Source organism: Petaurus breviceps, unplaced genomic scaffold (genome assembly GCF_028583685.1).
Source record: "Petaurus breviceps papuanus isolate PSGF00001 unplaced genomic scaffold, PetGlider_PUasm1.0 138, whole genome shotgun sequence".
NCBI classification, from domain to species: Eukaryota; Metazoa; Chordata; class Mammalia; order Diprotodontia; family Petauridae; genus Petaurus; species Petaurus breviceps.
In genome coordinates, this window is record NW_027185694.1 from 29,048,092 (window position 1) to 29,062,310 (window position 14,219).

General features: G+C 45.1%; 1 protein-coding gene across 2 annotated transcripts in view; it reads right to left on the reverse strand.

Moving 5' to 3' along the window:
- The window catches only part of NTHL1 (nth like DNA glycosylase 1), a 20,582-nt gene extending 6,421 nt beyond the window's left edge, over positions 1–14,161 (reverse strand). Inside the window, exons 1-4 of one of the 2 annotated variants that reach the window (XM_069062941.1) lie at positions 13,955–14,161; positions 12,794–13,035; positions 12,099–12,269; positions 3,925–4,084 (exon numbers count right to left, since the gene is read on the reverse strand). In XM_069062941.1, coding sequence (XP_068919042.1) covers positions 3,925–4,084; positions 12,099–12,269; positions 12,794–13,035; positions 13,955–14,069 — 688 coding nt within the window. In that variant the 5' untranslated portion in view covers positions 14,070–14,161. Of the gene's footprint in view, positions 1–3,924; positions 4,085–12,098; positions 12,270–12,793; positions 13,079–13,954 lie in introns of both variants that reach the window. The other variant, XM_069062943.1, reaches the window with a different exon arrangement.
- Positions 14,162–14,219: the final 58 nt, after the last annotated feature.

A 14,219-nucleotide genomic window follows, 5' to 3' on the forward strand; every position in this document is an offset into this window, starting at 1 on the left:
AGATGGTGGGTTGATTGGTTGAAAAAAAAAAAGGAAAAAAAAAAATATTGAAAAAGCTTTTGTAAAAGTTGTTTTCCCCGGTTCTCCTGAAAAACAAACAAGCATGCCCCCCCCCCCCCCCCCCCCCCCCCCCCGCCCTGTCCTGGCTCTGCCTGCCATGACTGGCTCTGCTCAAGAAATCCACATTTTAATAAGTTTCTCTGGAGACTGATGGGCACTATAACCAAGAAATGGGGCTGTCAAAAGACCTTGGCAAACCAGGGAGTTGAAACCCTCTCCCCATGACATGAATAGGGTTTTCTGTTCTTGCTAAACTGGGAGGCTGCTGCTGGAACACACCTCAAATCCTGGCCTTCTCAAAGTGCTGGCAAATGGACCCCTTTTGTCACCTAAGGAACTGATCAGGCCCATGATCCCTGGAAGATGTGAAGTGACAGCCAGCTCTTCTCGCTCTGAGGCAGGGATGAAGCCAGCCATGCTGCCCGGGTGGAGCTCACACTGCAGGGTGTGCTCAGAAGGGCCAGAATGTTCACATATGCTGTGGATGTATGTGTGTTTGGGGAGGCAAAGCAGGGAGTGGGGGAGATGTAGGCATCTAGAAGAACCTGCCCATTATCCACTTTTCAGATGAATTCAATCTCTCACTCCTATCTCCTCCAGGGTCTATGATGTGGTCTCAGTCTGGAGAATTCACAGACTAGCTTGAGGATCAATTGTCTCACGTCTTTTTCTCTGGGAAACCAGTGGGAAGATGATCTGATCTTGTCTGGGAGCTCCCCAGCTGTCACCTGGGGTTTGGGAAGGCATAGCCCACCAATCTTTCCAGTGCTAGCCAGTACCAGCTTGTGGCAACTGAATCACCAGCCCCTGAACAAAACTAGGAGAATGACTTTTAAACACTCATTTCCTGCGTTTCTCCTATCTCTAAATAGCCCTTTCAAAACCTCATTACCAAAGCTCTCATCAATCTATTAATTTTGTACCCTTTTTAAAGCAGTCAACTCTTAGTGAGACAGACCCCTGGCAGAGAGGGCCTGAGGACAGTGTCAGAAATAAGGCTTGAGTGCCTGCTAAAAGGCTTAAGTTATGGTATCTGCAGCATCCCACCACAAACACTGGCTACAGGCCAGGGTAGAAAGAACTGACTCCCCAGGCCCTACCTATCTCTCTACTTCACTGAAATGGCTTCCCAGGCAAACCACACAGCAGACATCTTAAACACAAAACCATACGCTCTTTAGTAGGGCCCAAAGTCTCCACTTGTTAGAGGACATATGGGAGAGAGACAATTCCAAGCTAAGATCAGGGATAAAAGAAAGAGGGTCATTCTTCAGGAGACAGGAAGTCTAGCTGACTTCAGATCCCTATTCTCACCCTCCTTAAGGCTTGTGCCCAGAACTGCCATGGTCCTAGAACCAAATGCCTGAGCTCTTTATTCAGGACGTTTGTAATGCTGTCTGAGGCTGCTCTATAAATTATTCATTTAAAAACAAATGTAGAAGAATCCCTGCTGTCCTAAGGGTTCTTAACTCCTTTTGTGTCTCGGACAGCTTTGGCAATCTGTTGATGTCTAAAGACCCCTTTTCAGAAGAGTGATTTTAAATACATAAAACACAGAATTATAAAGAAAACCAAATATATAGTAAAATAAAGATGTAATTTTTTTCCCCATCCAAGTTCATGGACCCTTAGGTTAAGAATTCCTGGTATAATGGGCCTGCTTCCAAAGCACCCAGCCTAAAACTCATTGGCTCATCAGGAGACCTTGGTTTGTGTGGGTAAGGGAGAGGCTTGGATTCAAATCCTAGCTTTGACTCTTACTAGTTATGTGATTTTGGACAAGTCATTTAACCTTTTGGCCTCACTTTTCTCATCTGTAAAAATGGCTAAAATGCTATTTTTTATGACCTCATAAGGATGATGAGGAAAGTACTTTGCAAATCTCAAAAAAGGAGTTATATAAAATGTGAGTTATTAATTAGTATTATTTGACTTTTGAGTCATTGAACCTCTCAGCCTCAGTCTCTCCATCTGGAAAATGGACAACAATGTCTAACTTGCCTCTCTCGGGGTTGTTAGGAGGAAAAGTTGAAATAGGAGATTCTACAGCATTTTTAAAAGCATAAACCACCACAGACTTATAAAGTATCACTGACAGTTAACTATTCACCTCAATTCAAGCCACTCAACATTTCAGGCAGGCTCATGCTACCTATGTGTGGAAACTAGTGGGGGGAATAGCTAAAATGTCACAGAGGAATGAGGATTCAGATTTCTCTTGGGTTAGAAGCTTAATTCAGTTTTTTCCAAAGCCCTAGGTCCTTGGAGACACAAGTAAAGATAGATAGGGAGAAATGCTCCCACTCCAATCTTTCCTACTGCCAGAGTATTTTTCTCACAGACCTCTGATATGATCATGCTACCCCCACTGCTCAGAAACCTTCAATGACTCCCCACTGTCTATAACCGGGAGCCTCAAATCCTTGGCCAGGCTTTCAAAGCCCTCTCAGTCGGGTCCCTTCCTACCTCTCTAATTATAGGGGCTCCCAAAAGCTACTCTGCCTTAGAACTGTACCAAGACTTTTGGGACACCCTTTCCCTTTTCCTTTGCTCCCCAACATACATCTCTTCTAGCAAGGCCTGTCTTCTCATTCCCTACATGAAGTACTTCCAAGAACTATAGTATACTGAATGATAGTTCCTACATTCTCTCTGCCTGTCCATATTTTCCTGACCTTCAGTGCCCTGATAAAATTCTCCCTCTTCTGTGAAGTTTTCCCTTTTTAACCAATGCAGGCTGCACTCACTGGTCCTTCCTCTCTCCCTCCCACAAATTCCTAAGTCCTTAGTGTCTGTACTATGCATAGAAGCACAGTGACACACCACAATTTGCCCTTCCTGCTTCCACCATGCTGGCCTCATACAAGGCCTGGGCTCTATGATAACTGAGTGCAGGATTTAGAGTCTGATGACCTGGGTTGGAATCCTAGCCCTGTTACTTACTAACCTATATGACCGTAGGCAATTCCCCCAATTTCCTTGGATCATAGTTACCTTGTCTCTTAAAATGAGAAGCTTTTCCTGTGTAATTGTATATCATTGCTTCCCAACTAGACTCCGATTTCCTGCAGGGCAGACTTTTCTTTTGCCACCTTCCCCCAGTGCACAGAGAGGGCAACATATATAAATGTTTGTGGGTAAAGACTTTTTGGAATGAATAATTCCCTAGTGCCTCATCTGTTCTCATGACTGGGTGAAGAGGTTGGGGTGTACCCAAGGTCATAAGCATCAGATTCAGAGCGGGAAGAGACTTTGGAGATAATTTAGTTCAAACTCTTCATTTATAGAGGAGAAAAGGGAAGCCCAATGAAGCAAGAACCAATCATCGTTAATAGCTGAGCTGAGATTGAAACCAGGTCCTCTGATTTCAAATCTAGTGCTTGCTACACCGGTGCCTTAAATAAGACCAGCAAGGGTGAAGTATGAAACTCTGGGACAGGAAACAGGAAACTCTGGGACAGGATTTCTGCTGAAATCCAGTGGCTGAGTGGAAAAAGTTCTAGATTTGGAGTCAGACAGACTCAAGCTCAAATCTAGGCTTACATAGAAGCTGGATTTGTGTGACCCTGGGCAAATCATTTAAAACCAAGGCTTGCCTTGGGTTTCCTCATCTGTAAAACGGGGACAATAATAGCACCTACCTCCCAGGGTTGTTTTGAGGATTCCTAAGGCACACTGCAAACCTCAAAATGCTATAAATGCTGGCTATTAAATATAAATGCTAGCTATAATGAGTAAGTCTCTTTTCTTCTCTCAATATCAGTTTTCTTTCCTGGGCAACAGGAGACAAGACATCTGTCCCATCTGTACCTCACAAGAGGAGGGACCATACCCACCCACCAGCAAGTAAAATGCCCCACTTACCGATTCCTGACACCTTGTCCCAGGCAATGGCCATGGCCAAGTGCGCCATCTTGGGTCCAACGCCAGGAAGTGTCACCAACTCTGCCACAGTGGCTGGGATGTCGCCCCCATATTGCTGTTTCAGGATCTTGCTTGTCTGCTTTATGTACTGCACTTTGCTCTGAAACATCCAACCTGAGATCAGCTCTCTGCTCTCTGATAACAACAGGCCTCACTCTGGGGTCCCACAGCCCCCAGGACCAACCCATTTCAATGACAGAGCATGGGTGCTCGGTGCAGGCCAAAGCTTGGAACAAAGGTGGACCAGAGCACTGATACCTCCTGCCCTCCATGGTAAACTGCCCTAGTCTGGGTCAGCAGAACCTTTTCTCTGATCTCTTTGGGATACAGACCTACTAGTGGTATTGCTGGGTCAAAGGGTATGCACAGTATTATTGCCCTTTGGGCATAGGTCCAAATTGTTCTCCTTAATGGTTCGATCAGTTCACAACTCTAACAAAAGTACATTAAGGTCCCTACTTTCCTACATCCCCTCCATCATTTGTCATTTTCCTTTTCTGTTAACTTAGCCAATCTGATAGGTGTGAGGTAGTACCTCCAAGTTGTTTAAATGTGCATTTCCCTAGTTATTAGAGTCTTAGAGCATTTTATATTCTTATTTATATGACGTGATATTCCATTAGATTCACGTACCACCCAGATTTAGGGAGGGTGACTAGGAAGCAATTTGGACAAGCCTAATCCTTTTTTGGTCAACTGGATGAGGCAAGTGCCTTATGGGTAAGAGGTTTTGAGCCAGGTGCTGCCAGACCCTCTCACGCTATTTGGATCCCCTTCTAGGACCCTGAGTCCTTCACATCTGGGTGTGCAAGGAACTAGAATCCCAGGGATCCACAGTGTCACAGATTATGAAGAAACCAAAGGAGGAACAACAGAGCAAACCCAGAAGCCATCACTAACAACAAAAGTGTACAGGTCTTTCTATCTGTAGTTCTGTGCTTTTTTGGGGGTAACCTTTCCTCACAACCGACCGTATGAGAAAAGTAGTCCCTGCATTTTATAGCCAAGGAAAAAAGATTCTAGAGGGTCACATGGTCATTACGGTAAGTACCAGCTGGTACTGGGAACTCAGGCTTCTGATCCCAAGTCCAGGGCTCTTTTCATTACACTACACTGCCTGTCAGCATTAGATTATCCAAAAAAACCCCATGAAGGGCCATAGGCTTGGAAGGATAGCATAAGGACAAAGGAAGAACCTTGTTCCCTGTAGGGATTTGTGTGGCTAGTCCCTTCTAGGAATTTTCCCTTATGGTGAATTCCTTGCCTAGAAAAGTAGCCTTGTCAGCCCAAACCCTTGCTGCAAGGGAGTTCCTATATTCACGGCTACGTGGCAGCAGGTTGTGAGGAACTAATCTGGCTTGTAAGAAATTTCTGTTGTTTACATCTCTCTTCTGGCGTTCCTCAAGGGAAGGGTGCCATGTGTATTGAAAGCTAACAGAGCCAGGGACCTTGAGGGCGAGTAGGGAACAGGAGGTTTGTTTGGTTGTTTGGACGGGTGTGTATGTCAGCTCAGGATGTTTGGAGCACAAAGCCAGGGAGAAGCCAGGGTCAAGTTGAACAGGGCACGGGTAGTACATAAAAGCCTGGGACAGGGTCTTCCCCCCAGCCTGACACAATAGCAGTTTCTGGCTGAGGGCCCGTGACATCATTAGCTCATCATTGTGAACAGTGTGATCTTGTCCTAATAAGCTAGAACATGAACTCCCCTGGAAAGTAACAGGAGGGAGACATGAGGGAAGGGTCAGCCTGGCTGATGTCTCACATCCCACACAAAGTCTGGCCTTTGGCAAGGTTGTATGATCCACCAAGAAGCCACAGACAGGCCTGATGCTTCAAAACAGGGCCTTCCCTATGGAAATCCTGGGAAAAACTCTGGAGAGCAGACTGTGAGACTTTCAGGGTTCCCTTCATTCCAAAACATCCTGAGTTTAGGGGCACTGAGGACATAAAGAAAGCAGCCTTTTCTCTGTGCCAAAGCAGGCTTGGTTCCTTTGTAGACCAGCTCCTAAACTGCCTGTTTACTGCAGTCCCATGATCTGCAGAAACACAGCAGGGAGACCTGGGTGGGAAATATACCCTCTCAGGCACTAAACACAGAGGACTATTTAAAAACACATTTGACAAAATAGAGCCCACGCTAAATGCTGCCGGGAAATGGACTCCACCCTGTAGGGTACCTCCTCCAGGAACAGGCAGAAAAGCAGAATTGGGTATATTTAGCTAAGAGCAAGGCTCTTAGGCACAAGGGGTGGACAGCCAGAGATGGCATCAGTGATTTGGGACTGAGAAGAGGGGGTAGGGAGAATTGCTGAGAATACCATCTTCTTGTTTCACTTGGACGAGGGGCGTGTGACAAATTCCATGGGGTAAACAGGGGAAATTGGGAGGACCCACATATCCTACAGATCAGTGAAAGGCAGGAAGGGAAGGGCCCAGAGACAGGGATGGTGAAGAAAGCTGACTTGGTACAGAAAACAAGAAGAATGGAAAGGACAACTGAGAAGTAATAGAATCCTAGATCTGTGCATCCAGCACCAAACACTCCCTAGACCTTCAGCCTCACATTTCCAATGCCTATGGGACAGCTCTGACTGAATATTTCCGTGGCACCCTAAACTCAACTAAATTCATCATTTTCCCCTCAAAAACATGCCCCTTCTCCTGACTTGTTTACTTCTGTAAGACATACCTCCATTCTCCCAGTTACCCAGGCTTAAAACCTCTGATTGGTCTTCGCCTCTTTTTGTCTCTTCTTTCCATCTCCTATTTAATCACTCCCATGTTCTTCAGGCCCCGACATTGCCACTTGAACTACCTAAGCACCCCAAGGGTCTTACAGACCAACAGATCCTTTCATCGGCCCTCATGCCGAACTCTCCTATACGTGGTGTCTCCTCCTATGGACCCTTATTTTCTATTTTTACCAATAACCCTCGGTGTATAATTAACACAATAAATGCGTGCTTTCTTTTTTTCCTTCCTTCCTTTTTGCTCAAAGCTATTTATTTTTCTAATTCTTTCCTCCAGAGCATTTACTTCACTTTTTATTTCTTGCTTCATACATACATAACACGTGCATCCCCCCCCCCCAAATCTATATATCTATAATACTTTTGGGAAGATCCATATTTTCCTTTCAGCGACTACATGTAGTTGTTATGGAGTTATACTTTCCTTCTAGGTGGTAAAGTAGATAAAATACTAGGCCTATAGTCCAGAGGACCTGAGTTCAAATCCAGCCTTAGATACTTACTAGCTATGTGACTCTAGGTAGGTCATTTAACTCTGTTTGCCTCAGTTTCTTCTTCTGTAAAATGAGTTGGAGAAAGAAATGGCAAACCATTTCAATATCTTCACCAAGACCACCCCCAAATGGGGTCATGAAGAGCTGGACACCACTGAACAACACCACTTTCCTTCGGGGGTAATTTCTGGACATCTCTGGATCCAGGATAATTCTCTCTAGTGGCTGTATCTTCTTTTGCTTCCTTGCCTCTCCATCCTTAGTTCTTGAATTAGGGCTCTGTATAAGGGCTGGGCTCTCTCTTCTGTCGTACTTTCAGGCAGGGGAGGCGGGCCCTTTTTGCTCTCATGTTGGATCACCTGGGCTTTTGCTCTGATCTCTCCCTTCCAGCATCTGTGAAGTCCAGAGTGATGGACTTCTGTGGTAGTCGTCAGGACACAGTACTAAGGGCCTGGGCCTTTGGAGTCTTGGTCTGTATGCTGTTGTGCTTGGACTGGTTGCCGCTGCTCTTGGTCTCTTCGAAGGTTCCTGCTGTGGAGAGAGAGCTTTTGGGCTATCCTTGTCTCTGGTCATACCAGGAAGCGGCTGCCTGGTTTGCCTGAGTGCAGGAGCTGGCTTTTCTGATTTGCCCTACACCTTTTCTTATTTATTGCCTGCAAGCTTTTGGCTGAACTTTGTGCAGTTCTGTAGTGGATGAAGTCACTATAGTTTTTCACTGGATTTACCGATTGTTACTTGGTCTGATGTGGGGTTTTTAAGCGGTTATTTTTTCCTGGAGTAGGTTTTGGGGAGCTAAGCTGACTGTCTCTTCAGGCAGCCATCTTGGCTAGAAGTCCTTCTCATTGATTGATTGATTCATTCATTCATTCAAGGAGACATCAGGTCTTGCAAATCCTTCCATTGAGAAGTGTTGTGGTACCAAGGGCCATCTTCTCCTTTCTATTCTTACCCAAGTCATTATTTCCTGCCTCAACTATTATAACAGTCTCTTACTGGGTATCCTTTCCTCCTGCCTCTTTACCTATCTGCCCCAATTCATCCTGTCAAGGCCACTTATCATCCTAACACAAAGCTCTGACCATGTCACTCCCCTGCTAACACCAACAATGTTCCCTACTTTCCATCATTAACTAGAAGATAAAAATCCAAACTTTTTGGCTTAACATTCAAAACTTTCCACAATTTGATACCAATTTGCCTTTTTTTCTATCTCTTTTGCTCACTCTTCTCAATAGATCAAGTGGTAAGCATTTATGAAGTGTTTCCGACATGCCAGGCACTATGCGAAATGCTGGGGATACAAAGGAAAACAGAAACCCTGTCCTCAAGGAGTTTCTATTCTGGTGGGGGGAGGGCAGTAAGAAAGTTACATACAAGACATGTACAAAGTAGCTAAAATAGATCTGTACAACTTGGCAGTAGGTAGGGACCAAAATATAATTAATGACTGAACTACTCCTCAAAAACACTTTTTTTTAAATCAGGACATAATCCAGAAACTGCAATCAGCAAACATTTCTTTATGAAGTCACCTTCAGTAAAAGACTTCCCAGCAGCAGCAATTTCTTTAGAAACCTGAAAACTAACCTTGGTAGTCACCTCATTTTCTGAGTTTATTTTCTTGAAAAACCATTGTTCCCCAGTGAGATTTTTTTTCAACAATTTGGATGCCTAAATTAGTTTTTCATTGGTGTCCAATTTGTTAAAGTCAGGATGTTTTGATTCAAAATGGTGACAAAGATTGTATTCCTTTGTAACAGCTATTAATTCTCGGCAAATAAGGCACAATATTTTGGCTCTCACGTAAGTAAACAAGTATCTATTTGTCCTCTCTGGATTAAACACTACATTCTGGTTTGATTTTCCATGTCTTTTTATCACCATTTCACAAAGTTACCCCCAAAAGCTTTAATGTTAGAACCAAAAATCTCCACAGCAACTGCTCACATACAAAGAAATATTAAGCTGAGTGTCTGACCTTGGAGAGAGTGCTGACACTCATGTAACTTGGAGGGTGGCCGAGCAAAAGACCCCCTGAGATGTTGCCACTCACTGAATAGTGGGCATCAGCTGCGTTGGTTGCACGCACTTTGTTCAATGCCAATAACAATGAAAACATGGCGAAAAGATAAGACTCTTGAACCTCTCCAGATGAGAGACAGACTGACGATGGTTAGTTGCCTCAGGTCATGTGACAAACAGAAGAGAGCGCATAGTTATGACACACCTGCCAAGCTACATGATGGGCACAAGACAGAGTAGTGGGGGGTGAGTTAAGTGGGGCATGGACAAAGTACCTGTTACGTCTTTACTTTCTTTTACCTCCTCCACATTTTTCACAGGTTGTCCCAAATCCTTTCATTGTGCAAGCCTGAGTTAAAAGGTAACCATAAAGCTAGAGCAGCTGGGACAAGTGGGAAAGGCCACCTATAGAAGGCAGCATTTAAGCTGAGTCTCAAAAGGAAGCTAAGGATTCTAAGAATCACAGGTGAGGAGGAAGAGTGTTCCAGGCACAAGTGAGTACAAAGGCATGGAGGTACATGAAGAAATATCACATGAGAGGAACAGTAAATAGGCTGGTATGTGGAAGGGAATAATGTGTAAGAAAACTGGAAAGGGTCAGGCTGTATTGAGCTTTAAAGGCCAAAAGGGACTTTCTATTTGATCCTGAAGGTTAGAGGTAGTCTGTGTAATCTGTCAAGTAGTTGAGGTGGAGGGGAAAAGAAATATGGTCAGACTTATACTTTAGAAATCTCAATTTTGTAGCTGTGTGGAGGACAGACTGGAGTGGGAAGATACTTGAGGCAGGGAGCCATGCCAGAAGACCAGTGCAAAAATCTAGGCAAGAGATGGTAAGGCCTGAACTTTGTAAGGTATGAGTAGTGGGAAGGGAACACAAAGAGAGATGTCATGAAGATAGAAATGACAAGGTTTGGCAACACACTGGACATGTGGGATAAGTATGAATGAGGAGTTGATGACGGCACCGAAGTTGCCAGCTTAGGTGCTTCAGGGGATGGTGGTACCTTGATAGTAAAAGGGTAGCTTGGAAGATGGGAGAGTTTTGGGGGAAAAGATTATAGGTTCCATTTTGGAGATGTGGAGTTTGAGACACCCATGAGACATCCAGTTCAAAATGTCCAGCTAGGCAGTTGATGATACATTCCTGGAACTCGAGAGAGAGGTGTGTGAGGGGAGCGATGGGGGTAGTTGGAGTAGGTCTGGATCTAAATGAACCCATGGAAACTGAAGAGATACCCAAATGAGACAGCAAAGAGAAGAAGATCCAGGACAAAGGCTTAGAGAGGACGCCCAAAGTTAGTGGGAGTAATATGGATAAGGATCCAGCAAAAGAAACAGAGGCATGTTGACCACATAGGAAGTGAAAACCCAGAAAAGAGAGAGAATCTGGGAGCAGATGTTGGTTAACCATATCCAGTGTTGCAGAGAAGTTAAGAAGGAATTGGATTGAGTTTTCCATGAATTCTAGCACCTTTTCGATTTGTCCTTCATCATCTACCTTAACCTCAGTCACATCTAAACTGGACAATTACAAGATCAATGATAACTTTGGAGAGAGTAGTTTCAGCTAAATGATGACACTGGAAGTTACCACCTCCATCTTTGCCAATTTTCAAGACCCAGATCAAATCAGATGTCTTTCCCCACTCTAAACCCCTCCACCCCCCCCCCCCCCACTGCTTTTTCACAAAGCTTTCCTCACTTGCCCTCCTGGGAAAGGAACAGTTTATTCCTTCTTCTCTGACCTCTGTCTCGTATTGTTCATTTTCTTTTGGGGCGAATCCCTTTGTTCCCAATAGTTTAAATTCTCAGTTGTTAGGGACTAGTTTCCTCCACCAATAGAGCTTGGTGATGAATTACTGACCCCTTCCCTTCATGACAAGTTAGGTGCACTAGTCTCTGCCGTACACTTACTTCACTAGTTCTTCATTTATCATAAAGATGTCTTATATACTTACTTCTCTGAGTCAGTGTGTAAATACCCAGAAGGTAGAGGCAGAGCATACGGTATCTTTGTAGAAAACATATTAAGCTCCTAGTTAAGGAGCTAGGGGGTACACTGGATAGAGCCAAGCCACAGGCTGGGAGTCAGGGAGACCTGAGTTCAAATCCTACCTCAGACTAGCTGTGTGACTTTGGGCAAATCACTGAACCTCTGTTTGTTTCAGTTTCATCATCTGTAAAATGGGGATGATAACAGCATCTACTTCCCAGGGTTGTTGTGAGGATAAAATGAAAGAATCAGGGGCAGCCAGGTAGCACAGCGAGTAAGAGCACCGGCTCCAGTGTCAGAACCACCTGGAGATCGAATCCTGGGCTCAGACACTTAGCACCCACCCAGAAACACCTGGCCGTGTAACCTTGAGCAAGTTACTTAACCCCAATTGCTTAGGGGCGGCCAGGTGGCTCAGCGAGTAAAAGCACCGGCTCCAGTGTTGGGACGACCTGGAGATCGAATCCCGGGCTCAGACACTCAGCACCACACCCAGAAATAACTGGCCGTGTAACCTTGAGCAAGTTACTTAACCCTGATTGCTTTAAAAAAAAAAAAAGAAAAGAAAAAAAAATGAAAGAATCATTGTAAAGTGTAGCACAGTGCCTGGCATGTAGCAAATGCTGTATCAATACTAGTTATTATTATTATTATTAGTAGTAGTAATAGTAAATTGCTAGGAATAGAAAGCTACCAGCCCTTCTGGTGATGATGATGATGATGCTAATGAAGTCTTTTTGGAAAAGAAAGTGCCCTTTCCAAAGCTGGCTAAACTTGATGTCATACCTTGGTCCTCTCAGCCCTGGGGATTCCAACTCCTAGCTTTGAGAAAAACCTCCCTGGGCCTGGACTCACCCTCCAAAAGCCAACTGGATAGATGAGCTGACCCAGGGTATTGTCGTCCATTTGCAAGATGCTGTCTAGAGTCAGGCCTCTGTCCCTAAGCCGCCGCATGGCAGCTGCTGTGACTTGGTCTTTGGTTTGGCTGGACAGCATCAGTGACAGCAGCACTTGGTATCTCATCACCTGTTGGGCAGAGACCAGGAAAGGGAAGAAGTCTTGTGGAATAGGAGCAATGAAATGTGCAGAACCTATGGGCCAACACAGTACCCAGCTAGGCAGTGGCATTCACTGGAACCAAGACTAAGTGGCAATCATGGAATGGATGCTCTGAGGCTTAAAGCTATACTTTCCTCCAGGTGCCAAATGTAGTCATCCTATAGGAACCTAAAAGGAAGAGGAATTTATTTTGCTAACCCTTAACAATACAGGTACATCTTACTTACTTACTTACCAGCATCTTACTGGCCCAAAAGAATGGCCAATTTCTGAGGTCCTGCCAGGAGACTGATTCTAGGTCTCCCTTAAAGGGAGTCTGACAAAATAAAATTCTTATTGATTAGAGGCAGAATCTGGTTTTGGAGCTAGGGGTGTCCTGGGAGTTGATATAAAGGTACCTCCCACCCTGAAAGACAGAAGAACAGACTTAGAGAACACTGAGACTTGAAAAGCCAGGTGTATGTGGCAGAGGACTAGTCTGGCCTCTTTACCTCTGGAGGAGCATTTTGGTCATAACAGTGCTCCACTCCCATGTGATCAACAGGTGCATCTTTTGACTTCCTCATTTCTCGGATATTCTCTAGCTGGAGTTTCCAGTTTGGGGGTTCCCACTTGGGTTTCTTGGGAGCACTGTCTTCATTGTCCACATCTCCGTCTCTATCCAAAGACTCATAAGCCATCTCAAGTTTTACCTTCCGTTGTCTTCTCAGGGGTTTTGGTCTTTCCCTTTTCCCTGGAAAGAGTCCAATCTCTAGTTCTGGATATACTTAGTTCCTCTTAAAAAAACATTATTATTATTTTAATATTCATTTAAAAAAAATTTTAAGTTTCAAATTCTCTCCCCCCCCCCCATTCCTTCCTTGTCCTTTCCTTTTGAAGTGGGAGTGGGGTGAGCAGCCTGTCTCTCAAAGGTCAGAGATTGCTAGAATGGGTGGAAAATGAAGCTAATGAGGTCCCATGGGATGGGCTTTTGGGCTGTGTCCTCCTTACAACTGGGTAGAAAAGCCCCCTTCCTTTGCTAACACTCCCCAAAACACTCAGTAAGGAGATTTATCTCTGCCTCTGTCCAGCTTCAAATGGGAAATGACTGAAACTCTTGTGTTTGTCACAGTTTGGCGGAAGTCTTATCCCAGGTAGGGCAGGAAGAAGGTTCCTCCCTCTCCCCAATAAACAAACAAACAAAAATTTTGGATAGATGAACAAACAAATAAATAAATGTCCACATACTTCTGAAACCCACCCGCTCCAGTCCTACTTCAGGGCTCATCCTGCCCTTCTACCTTATAGTCTGGGGGGGGGGAACCTCTGTCTGGTCCCTCTTTCTTCCCTCGTAGCCCCCTCCTCAGAATTCTCCCTCTCTTTCCTACCTCCCCACCCCCGCCCAACTCAGGATCCTAATATGCGTTCAAGTCCCTCTCATCAGTCCCCAGAAGTATTATTAATCATCTACTCTGGGGTCAGGCAACTAGAGACACAGAAGCGGACAGGATCCTGGAGGTCACCTCATCCAACTCCTTCATTTTACAGAGAAGGGCACTGAAGCCCAAGGTTCTAATGGTGGTAGAAATAGCACAGTCAGGTTTCGAATTCAGATTCCGTGTCTCCAAGTTTAAGGGTGAAAGATGGGTAGAGGTAGGACACAGCGGTGCTACCTGCGACTTCCTCTTTGCCAGGGGACGGTGGAAGCTTATCCTCTGCGAACAGCTGCGGCCCAGAACAGCGGCTCATGCAGCGGGTCACCATCCTGGGTCCAGTTGGGGTGCTCATGTCTGACTACGCACCGTGGACTGCAACTCCCGAAATGCACTGCGGCCATATCAGGTGACAACCAGTTCCTCGGCCTCTATCGCGATAAGTCTCCGCCCACCTCGTTCACTTTCAGTGGAAGAGGAAGCCTCGCGAGGACCGGAAGCGCTG